The 18040-nt window shown below is 56.1% G+C and overlaps 2 protein-coding genes across 2 annotated transcripts; both read left to right on the forward strand.

The window, feature by feature from the left end:
• The first annotated feature begins 6604 nt into the window (after window positions 1-6604).
• On the forward strand, window positions 6605-8472 carry LOC140686747 (antibacterial peptide PMAP-23-like). Its single transcript, XM_072941200.1, has 4 exons — window positions 6605-6802; window positions 7438-7545; window positions 7693-7764; window positions 8372-8472. The coding sequence occupies exons 1-4, from the start codon at window positions 6605-6607 to the stop codon at window positions 8462-8464; spliced, it is 471 nt and encodes a 156-aa protein (XP_072797301.1). The 3' UTR covers window positions 8465-8472.
• A 6233-nt stretch (window positions 8473-14705) lies between these two features.
• LOC140685425 (antibacterial peptide PMAP-37-like) lies at window positions 14706-16603 on the forward strand. The gene is made up of 4 exons (XM_031686615.2): window positions 14706-14903; window positions 15535-15645; window positions 15793-15864; window positions 16473-16603. The coding sequence occupies exons 1-4, from the start codon at window positions 14706-14708 to the stop codon at window positions 16590-16592; spliced, it is 501 nt and encodes a 166-aa protein (XP_031542475.2). The 3' UTR covers window positions 16593-16603.
• The last annotated feature ends 1437 nt before the right edge of the window (window positions 16604-18040 follow it).

Genomic DNA, 18040 nt, shown 5'->3' on the forward strand with positions numbered 1-18040 from the left:
GAGTTCTCCAACTCTCCGAGTGCTTCTTGGTCTCTTGCCCGGATCCAGATTCCTTTCACAACTGACCTGTAACACTGAGCTGTAACACATTTTTCTGTAACACCACCACGTCCATCCCAACCTCTCAGGCCCCTCCGAGCCTCTGCTCTTCTCCCATCTCTGCACCTGATCCCTCTGCTTGCCGTGACCTTTCACCTTATGAAATCTGTGACTCCAAGCAGACATGGCACTTCCTCTCAGGGCTCCCACAGCCTCAGGAGGTCCATTCTGACTTGACGTCAGTGACTCCCTGCCCAGGACCCTGGCTGAGACACCAGCCTGAAGTGGCGAGCATGGGAGGAGAAGAGAACCCAGCTGGGAGAATGAATAAGCCAATGAGAAAGAGGAATCCAGAGACCATGAAGTTAATTCTAATCTCGTCTCCCATGGAATGGCTCTGTGTCTGGAGGTGTAGTTCTTGTTCTTGGTTGGCCTGTGGGTCACTGGGAGATTGGATGGGGCACCTCGGAAGCTGACAGCCTGGACAGATGGTGCTGATTGCACACTCAACCTTGGAGAAGGAAGGAGAGAGGGGTTTCTGGGCAATCTGGCATCACAGTTCAGTTGTTGCCCCAGTAGCCTCTTGGTCAAGCTGTATCCTTTGCCTAAGTCAGAGGAGGAAAAGGAGGTGATTACAAGGAGAAAGTCACTACTTACCCACGGTGACTAGATATCAGGTCCCCCTGAAATCCTCCCTGTGCTTTCCTGCCTCTGCACCTTTGTGTTTCCTAAACCTTAGGACTGAGGTTCCCTTCCCCATCCTTCCACGGGGACAGGTGGCTGATTAAGGATGAGGTCTGATAAAAGAGTCAACCCAGAGAAAGAAGTTGGGAATGAAGGACCCAAAATTGCCCCATAAACAGCAGCTATTACTATGAACAGGGCAGAAACCTGCCTCCAAGTGCTCATTGGGTCCTTAGGCTCTAGAGTCCAGCAGTCTAATCATTGGTCGGCTTCTCACCAGCTGTGAGTTCCTTGGGAAAATTCTGCCCTGGTAGGAACTCTCAGCAGCAATGAGCTGCATTGATACCTGTACTATGTCCTTGACCAGCCGCATGAGCTGTGTACTTTCTGAGGACAAATTTACAGAGAGGAAAATGGAGGCACAGGGAGGTTGGGAGCCTCTTGCCGCAAAGTAAATAGCAAGCGAGTGGCAGGGCTACGGCCGGATGTTGGCCACTGGCTTCAGTGTCTGTTGTGTAGGCAGTGGAAAGAGCGCTGGCCTCGGAGTCCAGCCCCAGCCCTGCCACTTCCACCTCTGAGGCCTCACTAATCCCCTTCTCCCGTGTTCTGCTGGAGCCTGGTCACCCCTTCTGAACAATGGGAGTTGCAACAGTCAGCACTGATACGTGCCTGTATGAGCGTGTGTTTAGAACTCTTATTTTTTTTTATACAGAAGACTTCAGTGAACCGGTAAACCAGGGTCGTGAGTATTGTACTTCACAGACTATTGAAACCTCCACTATCTGAAACTCCTGAAGCAGCTCCTTGGAGCCCTTCTTGCCATGACTGTATTTGGGGGGCCAGGGGCAGGGCCAGCGTCATGACTGTGTCACCAGTGCAGTCACACAGGCCCCCTGTGCACAGGAGGCCCTATACTTGGTTTAATGCTCTGTTCTTGAGGTCTTGAAATACTCCATACTATTTGAGCAAGGGGTCCTGCAATTTCAATTTGCTAATTATGTAGCCAGTTCTGGCCACTGGTGATGCCACACTTCCCACAACACATGCAGGAGGCGCTAGAAGCTGATTTCCCTGTGTACTTGCCTAAAAATCCTTGAGACCTTGCCCGCAGCCTTGAGCAAGCAGAGGGCAGGGGAGGGCCCAGGAAGGGAAGGAAGAGAGCGGGAACACAAGGCAGAAGCAGACCCCAGAGCAGCCCTTGGGTGCCCAGAGTGCTGTTGGACTGAAGCCCAGAGTTAGAACTGAGTCTCCAAAAGCAATGGGCTGCAGGAGAGATGCAGGGCTGGCCAGGGTTGGGGGTGGTGGGGTCAGAGAGCGGGGACCAGGGAGCTAGTCTGAGAGAGAGGGAGGCCCCAGATGGGGCCATGGGAAACTCCACACACGAGCCAGAGCTCTGGATCCTGCCATCAACCCTGACTTGGTCAAGACCTCCTCCCAAGGCCACACCCCAACCCTGCCCTGGACCTGAGTTTCCTCCCTGCCCAAAGGAGACTGGGGGAAACCCTGGCCGCCCTGCTGACAAGAGTGCTGTGAGCTCAGAGGAGGTGGATGCTTGGGTGTCCTTTGTGCCCTGAAGGACCACATGCACAGGCCGCATCCTTGGACTCAGGTGGCCAGTCCTTGGAAAGAAACACACTTCAGTGAGGTTTCTCATGGCACACAGGTGACCGTCACGGCAGGACCTCCTTCCGCCATAGAGGGACCCCCCTGCTTCACCAGCTGCACGGACAGCAGGGGATCAGGCTGGTCTCCTCTTCATATCTTGAGTTTCACACCAACGCAGCATGGCTCCCAGCAGCCCCAGCTCTACCCTCCACAGTCCCTGCCACCCACCAGCCTTCCCAGTCTCCATCCCCCTCCAGCCTGCAATCTCAGCTCCCCAGACCTTCCCTTGTTTGTTGTTTTAATCCGAGCTCCGTTTCACAAAGGGAAGAAACTCCTAGGGAGGGAGGTTTTGCTGGAGACATGATCAGTGGTTCTCAGCTGGTGGGGAGTGGTCAGAAATGTGCCTTTAAAATCTCCTAAATTTCTTCTTAGAAATAAGCAAAAGCAGGTGAGACCTGGATCTGCTGAGTTGGACCTGGGATCCATCTGAGTGGTGGGACGGGGAAAGTGAAATCTGTGGAAATTATATTCTGATCTCCAGTTTGTCCCTCCCCCAGGAGTTGGTCCCTTCTCAAGTCACTTTACAAAGTGCATGGTAGATGTCAGAGCTTCTGGAGGGGCTGTTTCTACCTTCCCTAGGCAGCACGAAAAGACTGATTGATCTACACTAAGAACAAGCCAGGATGTGGGGAAGGACCACAGAGCCACCTGGGGAGATGGAGGGGGTGTGCGCCTCGTGTGAGGTGCCCTGTCTGACTCCGTCCTCCTGGAATTTAATGTCTGGATAGGCTTGACCTGCCTCCTGCCTGAAGCACACGGCCTCCAGGAGGCTGACCTGAGATCCTGGGCTTTGCAGGTCCTTGTCCTGGTAGAGGGCTGGGGAGGAGGTGCCCTCTGTGATGTACTTGAGGCATCCAGATCCTCAAAGGGGAGAGAATACCCTCTTAGGCTCTGGAAACCAGCCTGGCTTCTCTGCACCCGTGTCCCCAGTAAAAACCCACTCACAGGAATGGTACCCATGCCCACCCGTCTGCCCCACATCTGGGGCTGGGAGCCTGGTCTCTTCTGCAAAGCTGGGCATCCTCCCACTCAGCCTGCACCCTGGCCCAGCTCAACGTGTCATCCTGCTGGGACCAGTTGGTTGGATGTTTGCCGTCCTAGTTGATGGTGAGATCGAGCCTGGGCCTGGCTCAAGCTGATGTCTGTGGCCAGGGAGGTGGGTTCAGCTCAAGCCAGACTCTGGAACAACAGCAGCAGCAGCAGCAGCACAGCCCCGGATGCCCGCCGAGTCTCCTGGCTGCAGTGTGGCGGGTGCAGCCTCTGCTTGGTCTCCTGTCCTCCCAGGGTGGAGTAGGGCTGCCCTCCTGCCGGCTGCCTCCTTCTCCAAGCCCCAGGCCTGGGACATCCCAGCCTGGCTGAGGGGTTTCCAGGATGACTTACCCTCGTGGTTCTCCCCAGCTCCTCACTTCACGTGAAGTGGTCAGTGGGAATGAGGAAGCTGACCCTGCGTGGAGGGTCCTGATACTTACCCCCGGCCCAAGTCCCCACCCTCACAGGGCCCTGGGGAGGGCAGGGGTGAGCCCAATCCCTCCCCTTGTGCCCGTGAGAGGGACAGCATGGCGGGTCAGTGGGAGGCATCGGGTCCATGTCTTGAATTTGCCATTTTCCGGGCAGAGACTCCTTGTTTGAGTGATTTACTTGGGTCTCATTTTCTCCATCCACTGGCCAACTCAGAGAGCTGGCAGGTGTTTCCCACAGTTGTAGGAAGGGCAGACTGGGGTCCAGCTTTCATTCCCCTGGAGTCTCGTGGACAGAAAGGCTGAAAGGGAGGAGCAAAGGAGCAGTGGCCATGGAGGACCAGTGCTCACTCCTGGAGGTTGCTGGGGTGACGGGTGCATGAGGATTTCTCAAGGACCAGATGTGGAGTCAGGGGTCAACCCTCCAGGAGACAAGAGCTGTGGGGTCTTTCCAGAGAAGACCTCCACTCTGATAGATGTGATGAGAAACCAGGAAAGCCAGACGCTGGAGGCAGGGACGGCACACCCCCATCCAGGGAGTTGCACCCTGAGAACCTGGCAGGGGACACTGCAAGGACGCAAGGAAGGATCGGGAAGGGGACTTCAGTATGAAGTCTGAGCAAATGCAAAGGTGCAGAGGAGGAAAGCACAGGGAGGATTTCAGGGGGACCTGGTACCCGGGCACTGTGGGTATTGCTAGGTATTTTCTCCTTTAATCACCTCCTTTCCCTCCTCTGACTTGGGAAAAGGACACAGCTTGACCAACAGGCCACTCTGGCAACACCCAGACTGTGACACCAGGTTGCCCAGAAGTCCCTCTCTCGTTCCTTCTCCAAGGCTGATTACCTAAGTAGCAGCATCCACCACAGCTGTCACTTTCTGAGGGGCTCCGCCCACTTTCTGAGGGACTCGCTCCACGAGTCCCATAGGCCAACCAAGTCCCTGAAATATCCCAGTCCTCACAGCCACAGGGCCATTTCATGGCCTCTAGATGCCTTTATCATTTTGACTTATTCTCCCAGCTGTGCTCTCTCTCCTTCCAGCTCGGCCACCCCAGCCTAGAGTATCAACCAGACCCCTGACTGGCTGTCAAATCAGAAGAGACTTCCTGAGGCCGTGGGAGCCAAGAGAAGGAGGTCGTTGTGTGGTTGGAGGTTAGATAAGGTTAGGAAGGTCACGGCAAACAGAGGGATCAGGTGCGGAGATGTGAGAAGAGCGGAGACTTCAGGGGCCTGAGAGGTTGGGATGGATATGGTGGCCTGACACAGGGTCCTGCAGGGCTGGGGCTGCGGTCCATGGGGACATCCACATCTAGACCCTGACACAGATGTCTAAGGAAGGAGATGAAATGGCCAAGTCAAAGGTTTGATGGACCCTGGACAATGACAGGGAACATGGACTGTGGTGTGCGTGGAGCCTGGAGCCAGAGACGGTGGAGTCTGGAGGTTGTGGCTACACTTCAGAGGAGAAGGGGGTGTTGTAGGACAGGACAGGGGTGACAGGGGGACAGGGAGTGCCCTCAGAGGAAGAAGGAGCAGGTGGGGGCTCCCAGGCTCTCAGCGCAGGGCTCCTGTGGGGGCTACCAGCCAACAGCTCCAGACAGCCGTATGCGGACAGCCAGGTGTGTTCACGGGAGTCTTGACTCAGAGACACAGACCAGTGATGTGTGTCCCTGATAACTGCTATTTGGAGAAGGGATGTGCCCAGGAATGTGTGAGGACTGGGAGGAGAAGCAGCTCAGATGCACCTGTGGAAGCCCTGCGTATTATGAGGAGGGTCCTGGAAGGAGTCAGAACAGGAGCTGCCAGGGAGGTGGGAGGGGACCGAGAAAAGCAGAATTGGGGGAGAAAGGGAAAGAGGGCTGGCTGTTCAGGAGGGCTGAGGGATCCCCAGCACCTGTGAAGATAAGGAGAAAGCTTCAGCACTGGCCACTGGATCCAATGAGGCATGGCCAGACTGCAGTGGCCTTGAAAGTGAGGGAGGGCAAAGAAATGGAGTGAGTAGTGTAAGAGACTTTCCTGAGGCTGGGCTTGGAGAAGTGCCAGGGCAATAGGTCAGGCCTGGTATGGGCTAGAGATGGGACATTTTAGACTGAGAAAGGCAGGGGAGAGGGGACTGATGGGGACTGATGGCAATGGCTGAGGGCTGGGTCCACAGAACAGGATGGTGTGGCCTTGAAGTATCCCTCGGGAGTGGGTGAGTGGGACGGGCACTAGATGGGGGTGGTGCTGTTATCAGTTCATCAGATGATAGCTGAATACCTAGTGGGTTCCAGGAGGGCCTAAGGCTGGAGGTTTAGTAGTGAATAAAAATCACATGGGAGGGGCTGTTGAGGGGGCTGTACTGCTTAGGGGCAGGGAGACAGATCAGACAAGGAAGCACTCTTTCACCCTGATTCTGAGGAGGTCACAGTGAGGAGGCAGAGAGGGTGTAGGACACAGCCTGGTCCCTCCGTCTCCTGGAGGACTCAACCCTCCTGAGCAACCCTGCCCATGACACTCCCCATGGGGCCCAGGAGAGGCCAAGAATTTTCAGGGAGATGGAGAAACCATTTCTTCACCTTCCACAGGGGGCAGACCTCACCCACCGCCCAGCAATCCCCTGAGGCAAGAGCGGGGCCTGAGGCAACTCCAGCTCACACCCTGGCCGGGGACAGGGATGGGGCAGGTGGGGAAGGCTCCTGCTTGAGCAATTGCATCAGGCCCAGGCTGAGCATAAAGGAGGGTCCTGTGGGCTGGGACGAGGCCGACTCGGGGACCATGGAGACCCAGAGGGACAGCCTCTCCCTGCGCCGCTGGTCACTGTGGCTACTGCTGCTGGGACTAGCGGTGCCTTGGGCCAGCGCCCAGGCCCTGAGCTATAGGGAGGCGGTGCTTCGAGCTGTGGATCGCCTCAATGAGCAGTCCTCAGACCCCAATCTCTACCGCCTCCTGGAGCTGGACCTGCCGCCCAAGGCTGTGAGTCGGGGAGGGACTGGGGAGGGAGGCGTCTCCCGCCAGGCTTGGCCTCGCTGTCCCTCCCTTTGCTCGCGCTGTACCTCCTGTCAGGAAGGCACCTCTCCCTCTAAGTGGGATCCCACCTCTCACAGAAATCCTCCCAGAGCTGGGTCCCCTCCCGTTGTGAGAGCCTTCTGCCTGGCATCTCTGCTGTGGGAACAGAGCCCTGACAGCTCGCTCAGGCTCCAGGGCCTCCTGGGGGCTCCAGGGATACGCTGGGGTCACTGGCTCTGGGATGTGACTTCCCTGCTTCCAGTCCCCTATGCACCCCATTGTCTCCCCACCAGGGAAGGGCTGTGCTCAGCCTGGGGTTCCAGTGACAAGGTCTTTCCTTGCAGGTATCCGCTGACTTCCCTCAGCCCCTCCAAGAGGGAGGTGCCCCTCAGGAGAGCGGGTGTGAGGTCCCCTCCTGCTCCCTGTGACCCTGGGATCCCAGGACCAGGCTGTGTCCTACTCCCCTCTGCACCCAGCCCCCAGCCCAGTGCCAGGAACATGGGACAGGCTCTCAAAGGGGTTTGTCCTTCTGGGGGGAGGGAGACAGGTCACCCAAGGAAGCATGAGCCTGAGCCAGTCTCCCCACTTTGATCCTTGAGCAGGACGAGGACCCAGACGCCCCGAAGCCTGTGAGCTTCACAGTGAAGGAGACCGTGTGTCCCAGGAGGACACAGCTGCCACCGCAGCAGTGTGCCTTCAAGGAGAATGGGGTGAGGCTGGGGGCTTAGGGCGCTGGTGGGTGCCTCCCAAGGACCCGAACAGGAGGTTTGGGGTGGGTGGTGGTTAGCAGCTCCTGGGGTGAGGAGGGGTGTTTATGCCTCAGGGGTTCCAGTGTGACCTGGAGTCTCCCCTTCCAGGTGGTGAAACAGTGTTTGGGGACAGTCAACCTGTACCAGCTGAGGGACAACTTCGATATAACATGTAATGAGGTGAGTGACCCCTTGGGCTGCAGGGGCTGCTGGTGGAGGTGGTGTGTGGAACAGCCTTTGGGCCAATTCCCCTCTGTGCCATCCCTGTAGCCGCAGGAAAGCCCTCCTCCCCTGGCTCCCCCTCACCCGATCCCCAGGTCTCCTGGCCGGGCTCTGCAATCCCTTAGAGCAGTGGTTCTCTCAGTGGGCTCCCCACTTGGGAACTAGAGAAAAAGGCTGATTCTCAGGCCTCATTCAGACCTACGGAAGCATTGTCTGACTTGGAGACCAGTAATGTCTATTTTAAGAGCCCTTCTGGGGGATGCTGACTGTGCTGAAGCTTGAGTGCACTGACTAGAATAATAGACTTTCTGCCCCTGCTCCCATCCAGCTTTTCTGACATGGGTTTGTGCCCCTGGGAAGCCCCCTTTCATCTCAGGACCTTGGTCCTCATCTGTCTGTGTGAGAGATGATTCAACCACGTGCTCCAAGTGACACAGACAAGGAGGTCAAATGGTGCCTCAAGTCTCCTTCGGTGGTCCAAGATGGAAGATTTCCAGGTGGGGAGGGATCTGGTCTTGTCCCTAAGTCAGTCCTCACAAGAATCCTGTTTCTTTCTGCTGCACAGCTCCAAAGCGTCCGGTCATTTCCCCGGATTTATGGTATCATCCGTGACGGTCTGAACTGGGTTCGAGATAATTTTGGCAGAGTAATCGGATAGATTGGTGATAAAATTCTCCCAGGGTAGAGTCCTAATGATCACCTAAAACTGGCTCAGTTTTTCAAACTCTGGAAAATAAATTCTTAAGAATTTTAAATTCACCTGTCTGTTGTCCTACTCTTACCAGGAGTCCTTATCTCCGATTGCCCTCTTGTGTGTGTGTGTGTGTGTGTGGTCACTTCCTTGAACACACAGATGGGTGAGGCAGCTGTTCCTTCCAGGAGGGCGGGGGGAGGCAGCGGGGCCGGGAGGGGCAGGACAGGGCTCCATTCCCAGGAACCCCATGCCCTTCACACTCCCCCGCACTCCTCGTCCTCCACCCAGTAGGGGCTTAAGGAGCCCTAGTCTGTGTGCAGTGCTGCTGGGGATGCTATTCCTGCTGGTATGGAGGTTACAGTCCAGGAGGACCAGGCCACTAGTTAATCACTGAGGGACACACATCTCAGTCTCCTGCTGGTGGGCTGCAGGTTCAGCCTGAAAGTACAGTGCCCAGATTGTTCCACTTCGCTCACAATCTGAACTCTGCAAGAGACCCCCCCACCCCACTGCTGCCTTTGCTCTGGGCATTGAGACATATCAGCCTTTCTTCTGCAGGGTCTCAGATTGCAGGTGTGGGCTTGTGTTCATGGATCCAATGGTACCACAATTGGCACCATTAGAAGCAAGCTTCATGCTCATCGGGGTGAAGGGCTCTGCCTGAGTGAGAGACACACACAGTGACACACAGGCCACATGTGTGTTTGCCTGGGGGTTTCAGACACTGTCCCTGTCCTGCCCACTCCCTACTCTGTAGCTGACCTTTGCTGGGGGGCAGACTGGAATCACGGGGGAGGCGGCAGTCCCGGGAGCAGCCTCAACCAACCATTGCTGGGACTTTCCCTCATTGGTGGAAAAGTATCTTCTGTTCCTCACTCCTTGGAGGGCCCACTCCCAGATGTGGCCCCCCTCCCTGAGGTCCCCAGCTGGGTGGAACCCCTGTCCCCACTTCAATGACCTGTCCATTGACTTGTCTTCTTCTGACTTCGGGTCGTTCTCTGTCTCACTTCTCTACTCTGCTGCTGGTGCTTTGAAGGATTTGCCTCCCAAAGCACCTGCTTCCTCTTGAATGCTGGCCTGAGCTCTGCTTCGGGGCCAACCTGCAACAACACACAGAGCCCCGTATGTCAGAGGGACAGCGGGCGGGACCGCGCAGAGCACGTGCTCTGTAATCTGTCAGGCTCGTCTGTTCTTGGGGAGCAGGTGGGGCTGATTTTAGGTAGGTTAGAGGAACGCATGCTTCTCACTCTATGTCACCCCAGGTTGAGGCAGGAAACCTCACAGAGGAAACTCAGGGACTGTGTCGTGTCTCTGCCACAGCATACAAGCCTGCCAGAGCTACTTGTTAAAATTTCAAGATTTTCCAAGCTGATCACTAAATTCTTCGTCGCTTGAAATCAGCCTTGATGGGAGAATTTACAGCATGGAAATATGCAAATTGTACATGTTAGGCCCATCACAGCTGGTCCATCACTGTCCAACCTGAGAGAGGGTTCACTCATCAGGATGATATGGGCTGTGCTGATGTCATCTGTTTGCAGTTGTCTCCCAGGATTGCTGATCCTGCTTCAAGAGGGTGGGACATGGATGCTGATGGCTCTCAGGTGCCGTATTCCACAGCTTCACAACCTCCCAAGGAGAAGCCAGGGGGTTTTGTCCCCTCTGCCCCCATTCTGTGGCTGGTGACTGACTATGAGGGGACATCAGAGCCCAGCCCCTGCCTCAGTCACTCCTAAAGCAGGGGTGCAATTCTGGTTCCTGGGCTTTTCTAGGTGAGGCTGAAGCTGGGCTAAGGGGGATCACCTCTCTGCTCAGCTCCTTCCTCTGCCCAATCCTGCTCTCCTCCCCCTCCTGCTGACCACACCCCTCAATGAATCACATGACTCTGAATTCCCAGCTCAGGCCCTGCTTCTAGAGAACCGGCCTAGGATGGCGGTGGAGCTGTGTGGAGCCTGGTCAAGTCATCCCAGGTGGTTCAGGTGTGGGGATTGACGTGGAGCTGCGAGAGAGGAGGGGCGGAGATGTGCAGGGTAGGGGTGCGGGAGAGGAGTTGGGGCGGGGCAGCGCTGGCAGCCAAGGGGCCCTGAGGAGTTTACAAAGTGCTCAGAGTGGCACAGGAGGCCAAGAGCCCAGGGCGATGACTCCTAGTGGTTTCCCGGTGTTTGTGCAGATGTGGAGGCCACGGACCTCAGTGGGGGCAGCCTCAGAGATTTGGGGGCACAGAAGCCCCACGCAGTGAGGGCAGGAGAAGCAAGAGGTAAGGAAGGGGGGAGGCCATGAGTGGGGACACATAGGGGCTTCTCCTTCCCCCAGACCCCCGCTGTGCCAGGGAGGGACACTGGGCTGTTATCAGGCAAGGTCCTTGTTGATGTGGCCCTTGACCCCCACTTCTGAGGTCTCCAGAGTCATTTTCGGGTCCCCTATATGTGACAGGTCACTTCACTTTGTCATGAATAGGGCAGAGAAAGAGAATTCTGAGGAGTATGGACATCTGAAAGCCATTGCTCCTCTGCCTGTGTGGCCCTAGGCAGAAGAGGAGATCTTTCTGGGCCTCTGTCTATCTGTAATTGGGACCCACGTAGCCTAATTTGAGGGGCTGGTCAATGGCTTAGCTCGAGAAACAAGGTCGAGTACAACATAGCGGTTGAATCTGAGGCGGAGGCTGATAGAGTCTAGGAGACCATAGTTAGTCTGGGTCCATCTCAGGGCACAGACCCGGCTCGTGTGTCGGAGCAGGGACCCTGAGAGACACTTGGAATCCCCATCAGAGCAGCAGGAGGGAAATACATGTCATTCTGTCCTGAGCGAGCAGAACTGGCCCGTCTGCACGAGCCTGTTCCGTCTGGTCCTTACTAGTCAGCAGCTGACACAGTGGGGGGCCTCCAGGCTTGCTCTGCTCCGACTGAGGGATGCCCGTGCCAGTCACATGCCAAGAGTCCTGTTCCCAAGCCCCATGGACTCTCTAGCTTCAGCCTGAGAGTGGGGCTCCCTTGTGTCCCATTCGCACCCCCTGTTCTCCTGTGTGTCACTCTGCCCCTGTGCCTACCCAGCCAGAGCAGCGAAGGATGCTGACAGGGGAGACAGGAGTACACTGGGACTTTCAGGGCCCTGGCACTTCTATCTTCCTGGGCCTCTGCATTCACAAAATACTCTTAAAACTTGCAATATACAACTGCATTGATATAAACTTGAATATAACCCAAGCTGCTTTTCATGTTATATATTCATCAATAGGTCAGTGTTTTCATCTGTGATTTTAAACAATTAAAAGTAAAACTTTCTGTGGATCCCTACATGTCTCAGAGGCTAGGAACACTGCCTAGTGTGCTGACCGATAAGTGGGTCCTGGCAGGTGACGATCCTGTAGGCGCCCAGACACGCCTGCAGACACTAAATGCCTTCTGCTGTCTTTTCCAGGATGACTTAACCTCGTGGTTCTCTTTCAGCTCCTAGTTTCAGCTGAAGTGGTCCATGGGAAAGAGGAAGCTGACCCTGAGCAGAGGGTCCTAACACTCACCCTCAACCCAAATCCCTGCCTTCACAGCACCGTGGCTGCCATTCAGGTCCCTGCAGAGGGCAGGGGGCAGGGGTTAGGGGCTGAATCCTTCCCCTTGTCCCTGTGAAAAGGACAGGTGGTGGGTCATTGATGGGCATGACTCCATGTCCCTAGTCTGTCATTTTTTGAGTAGGAGGTCCTTGATGGAATGACGTAGCCCATGGGTCTCATTTTCCTCATCAACTGGGCAGTCAGAGCTGGTGGATATTTCCAAGATTAGGGGCCCAGTTTGGGGTTCTGGTCCAGTTCCATTGCTCTGGAGTCTCTGGAGTCTCACAGACAGGAAGGATGTTTGGGAGGAGAGAAGCAGGCTGGCCGTGCGTATCAGGGCTTATTCCCTGAGGTTGTTGGCGTGACGGGTGCATGAGGGTTTCTCAAGGATCAGATGTGTATTCAGGGGCCCACCAACCTGGGGACAAGGGCAGAGGGGCCTTTCCTGAGAAGACCTCTGCTGTGACAGGCTATGAGGACAAATCAGGAAGGCCAGATGCTAGAGGCAGGGACAGCACACCCCCATCCAGGGAGTTGCAGTCTGAGGACCTGACAGGTGACATTCCAAGGACCCAGACTGCGGTCCAAAGTCTGAGCAAACACAAAGGTGCAGAGGCAGGAAAGCACAGAGAGGATTTCAAGGGGATCTGATACCCGGTCACCGTGGGTATTGCTAGTTATTTTCTACTGTAATCAGCTCCTTTTCTTCCTCCCTCTTAGGAAAAGGATACAGCTTGACCAAGAGGCCACTGGGGCAACACCCGGACTGTGACACCAGGTTGCATAGAAGCCCCTCTCTCCTTCCTTCTCCAAGGTTGAGTGCGCAACCAGCACATCCGACCAGGCTGTTACCTTCTGAGGTGCCCCATTCAGTTGCCCAGAGTCCCCAGGTCACAGGTGACCATGGCCTATCCCAGGCTTTCAGTCTCAGGGCCATTCCATGGGGCATGGATTAGAATTGGCATCTGATCTCTGGGATCCTCTAACACATCGGCTCATTCACTTTCCAAGCTGGTCCCCTCCTCCTCCCTCTCCGTCCACTCCATCCTGGTGTCTCAACCTGAGCCCTGGAGAGGGAGTACCTTGGGGACAAGTCAAAAGAGACTTTGTGAGGCTGTGGGAGCTAAGATGGGGAGTTGCTGTTTCTCTGGTTGAAGGTCAGATAAGGCTTCACAAAACGACAAGTCACAGCAGTCAGAGGGATCAAGTGTAGAGATATGAGAAGAGCAGAGGCTCCGAGGGGCCTGAGACGTTGGGGTGGACGTGGCGGCCTGACACAGGGTTTTGCAGGTGAGGATCCTGATCCAGACCCTGAGCCACTGACTCAAGGCGGGAGGTTTGTTGGACCCCTGGACAATGGCAGGGAAAAGTGGACAGTGGTGTGGGAAGAGCTGGAACCAGAGAAGGTGGAGTCTAGAGGTTGTGGCTACACTTCAGAGGAGATGGGGTGGTGGTAGGACAGGGCAGGGGTGACAGGGGACACAGGGAGGGCCCTCAGAGGAAGGCGCAGGTGGGGGTTCCCAGGCTCTCAGCTCAGGGCTTCCGTGAGGGCTCCTAGCCAACAGCCCCAGACAGCCCCGTACTGACAACCACGGGTGTTCACAGGAGTCTTGCCTCGGACACACAGACCAGTGATGTGTGTCCCTGATAACTAGTATCTGAGGAAGGGATGTGCCCAGAATGCATGAGAACTGCTTTGAGAAGCTGTACAGATCACGTGTGCAAGCCCTGCAGTAAAAGTTTTATTAAAAGTTGAGTACTTAGATTAGACAGAGCAGGAGGCCCCCGGGAGGCCAGGAAGTGGACCCAGGAAGGTGGCCCCAGGGGAGAATGGGGGAGGGGCAGTTTCAGTAGACAGAGGGGTCCCTGGCACCTGTGAAGCCAAGGACAAGGCTTCAGCATGGCCTTTGTGTCATTCAAAAGCTGTTAAGCAGGCAGTTGAAAGAGGACAAATAGTGGGGTCAGAGTGTAGATGACCCTTCTCTTACTGGCTGCCTGGGTAAGGGGAACAGTGTGCATCTGGAAGGGGCTGGGACAGGACATTTTTAGAGTGAAGAAGGCAAAGGAGAAGAATCAGAAAGAGGGGACATTGGAAGAGATGCCCTGACTGGCTGAGGGCTGGGTCCGCAGAATAGGACGGTGTGGCCCTGATGTCTGCCTAGGGATTGGATGGGTGTGAAAGGCACTAGATGTGGGTCGTCCTGCCATGTATTCATCATATGTTAACTGAGTGCCTACTGGGGGCCAGGAGCCCCTAGAGCTGGAGGTTGTGTGGTGAATACACTCAGCCTGATTCTGAGGAGGTCACAGTGAGGAAGCTGAGAGGGTGTAGGACACAGCCTGGTCCCTCCGTCTCCTGGAGGATTCAACCCTCTGGAGCAACCCTGCCATGAAAGTCCCCCATGGGGCCCAGGAGAGGCCGAGATGTTGTCAGGGAGATGGAGAAACCATTTCTTCACCTTGCACAGGGGGCAGACCTCACCCACTGCCCAGCAATCCCCTGAGGCAAGAGCGGGGCCTGAGGCAACTCCAGCTCACAAGCTGGCTGGGGACAGGGATGGGGCAGGTGGGGAAGGCTCCTGCTTGAGCAATTGCATCAGGCCCAGGCTGGGCATAAAGGAGGGTCCTGTGGGCTAGGACGAGGCAGACTCGGGGACCATGGATACCCAGAGGGCCAGCCTCTCCCTGGGCCGCTGGTCACTGTGGCTACTACTACTGGGACTAGCAGTGCCTTGGGCCAGCATTGAGGCCCTGAGCTATAGGGAGGCGGTGCTTCGAGCTGTGGATCGCCTCAATGAGCAGTCCTCAGACCCCAATCTCTACCGCCTCCTGGAGCTGGACCTGCCGCCCAAGGCTGTGAGTCGGGGAGGGGCTGGGGAGGGAGGCGTCTCCCGCCAGGCTTGGCCACACTGTCCCTCCCTATGCTCACGCTGTACCTCCTGTCAGGAAGGCACCTCTCCCTCTAAGTGGGATCCCACCTCTCACAGAAATCCTCCCAGAGCTGGGTCCCCTCTCCTTGTGAGAGTCTTCTGCCTGGCATCTCTGCTGTGGGAACAGAGCCCTGACAGCTCGCTCAGGCTTCAGGGGCTCCTGGGAGCTCCAGGGATACGCTGGGGTCACTGGCTCTGGGATGTGACTTCCCTGCTTCCACTCCCCTGTGCACCCCAGTGTCTCCCCACCAGGGAAGAGCTGTGCTCAGCCTGGGGTTTCCAGTGACAAGGTCTTTCCCTGCAGGTGTCCCGTGACTTCCCTCAGCCCCTCCAAGGGTAGGTGCCCCTCAGGAGAGCAGGTCTGAGTTCCCCTCCTGCTCCCTGTGTGCCTGGGATCCCAGGACCAGGCTGTGTCCTCCTCCCCTCTGCACCCAGCCCCCAGCCCAGGGCCAGGCACATGGGACTGGCTCTCAAAGGGCCTTGTCCTGCTGGGGCAGGGAGACAGGTCACACAAAGGAGCATGAGCCTGAATCAGTCTCCCCACTTTGATCCTTCAGCAGTACGAGGACCTAGATGCCCCGAAACCTGTGAGCTTCACGGTGAAGGAGACCGTGTGTCCCAGGAGGACACAGCTGCCACCGGAGCAGTGTGCCTTCAAGGAGAATGGGGTGAGGCTGGGGGCTTAGGGCGCTGGTGGGTGCCTCCCAAGGACCCGAACAGGAGGCTTGGGGCAGGTGGTGGTTAGCAGCCCCTGGGGTGAGGCTGGGTGTTTATGGCTCAGGGGTTCCAGTGTGACCTGGAGTCTCCCCTTCCAGGTGGTGAAACAGTGTTTGGGGACAGTCAACCTGTACCAGCTCAGGGACAACTTCGATATAACATGTAATGAGGTGAGTGACCCCTTCTGGGCTTCAGAGGCTGCTGGTGGAGATGGTGTGTGGAACAGCCTTTGGACCAATTCCCCTCTGTGCCATCCCTGTAGCCGCAGGAAAGCCCTCCTCCCCTGGCTCCCCCTCACCCGATCCCCAGGTCTCCTGGCCGGGCTCTGCAATCCCTTAGAGCAGTGGTTCTCTCAATGGGCTCCCCACTTGGGAACTAGAGAAAAAGGCTGATTCTCAGGCCTGACCAGACCTACGGAATCACTGTGTGAGTTGGAGCCCAGTAATTTCTATTTTAAGAGCCCTTCTGGGGGATTCTGACTGTGCTGAAGCTTGAGAAGCACTGACTAGAGACAGGACCTTTCTGCCCCCGCTCCCGTCCAGCTTTTCTGAGATGGGTTTGTGCCCCTGGAAGCCCCCTGTCATCTCTGGACCTTGGTCCTCATCTGTCTGTGGGAGTGATGATTCAACCACGTGCTCCAAGTGACAAAGCCAAGGAGGTCAAATGGTGCCTCAAGTCTCCTTCGGTGGTCCAAGATGGAAGATTTTCAGGTGGGGAGGGATCTGGTCTTGTCCCTAAGTCAATCCTCACAAGAATCCTGTTTCTTTCTGCTGCACAGCTCCAAAGTGTCGGGTTCTTTGGCCGGATTCGTGATTTCTTCCGTGACCGTGTGAACAGGGTTCGAGATACGGTTGGGAAAGTAATTGGATACATTGGTGATAAAATTCGCCCAGGGTAGAGTCCTAATGATCACCTAACTCTGGCTCAGTTGTTCAAACTCTGGAAAATAAATTCTTATGAATTTCAAATTCACCTGTCTCTTGTCCTACTCTTACCAGGAGTCCTTATCTCCGATTGCCCTCTTGTGTGTGTGTGTGTGTGTGTGTGTGGTCACTTCCTTGAACACACAGATGGGTGAGGCAGCTGTTCCTTCCAGGAGGGCGCGGGGAGGCAGCGGGGCCGGGAGGGGCAGGACAGGGCTCCATTCCCAGGAACCCCATGCCCTTCACACTCCCCCGCACTCCTCGTCCTCCACCCAGTAGGGACTTAAGGAGCCCTAGTGTGTGTGCAGTGCTGCTGGGGATGCTATTCCTGCTGGTATGGAGGTGACAGTCCAGGAGGCCAGGCCTCTTGTTAATCACTCAGGGAGACACATCTCAGTCTTCTGCTGGCGGGCTCTAGGGTCAGCCTGTAAGTACAGTGCCCAGATTGTTCCACTTCCCTCACAATCTGAACTCTGCAAGAGCCCCCCCACCCCCACCCCGCTGCTGCCTTTGCTCTGGGCATTGAGACACGTCAGTCTTTCTTCTGCGGGGTCTCAGATTGCAGGTGTGGGCTTGTGTTCAGGGATCCAATGGTACCACAATTGGCACCATTAGAAGCAAGCCTCCTGCTCATCGGGGTAAATGGCTCTGTCTGACTGACAGACACACACAGTGACACACAGGCCACATGTGTGTTTGCCTGGGGGTTTCAGAAACTGTCCCTGTCCTGCCCACTCTGAACTCTGTAGCTGAACTTTGCTGGGGGGCTGACTGGAATCACGGGGGAGGCGGCAGTCCCGGGAGCAGCCTCAACCAACCATTGCTGGGACTTTTCCCTCATTGGTGGAAAAGTATCTTCTGTTCCTCACTCCTTGGGGGGCCCACTCCCAGATGTGTCCCCTCTTCCTGAGGTCGCCAGCTGGATGGAGCTCCTGTCCCCACTTCAATGACCTGTCCATTGACTTGTCTTCTTCTGACTTCGGGTCCTTCTCTGTCTCAGTTCTCTACTCTGCTGCTGGTGCTTTGAAGGATTTGCCTCCCAGAGCACCTGCTTCCTGTTGAGTGGTGGCCTGAGCTCTACTTCAGGGCCAACCTGCAACAACACACAGAGCCCCGTATGTCAGAGGGACAGCGGGCGGGACCGCGCAGAGCACGTGCTCTGTAATCTGTCAGGCTTGTCTGTTCTTGGGGAGCAGGTGGGGCTGATTTCAGGCAGGTTAGAGGAACCCATGCTTCTCACTCTACATCACCCCAGGTTGAGGCAGGAAACCTCACAGAGGAAACCCAGGGACTGTGTCGTGTCTCTGCCACAGCATACAAGACTGCAAGAGCTACTTGTTAAAATTTCAGGATTTTCTGAGATGGTCATTAAACTCTTGGTCGCTTGAAATCAGCCTTGGTGGGAGAATTTACAGCATGGAAA

Source organism: Vicugna pacos, chromosome 17 (genome assembly GCF_048564905.1).
Source record: "Vicugna pacos chromosome 17, VicPac4, whole genome shotgun sequence".
NCBI lineage: Eukaryota > Metazoa > Chordata > Mammalia > Artiodactyla > Camelidae > Vicugna > Vicugna pacos.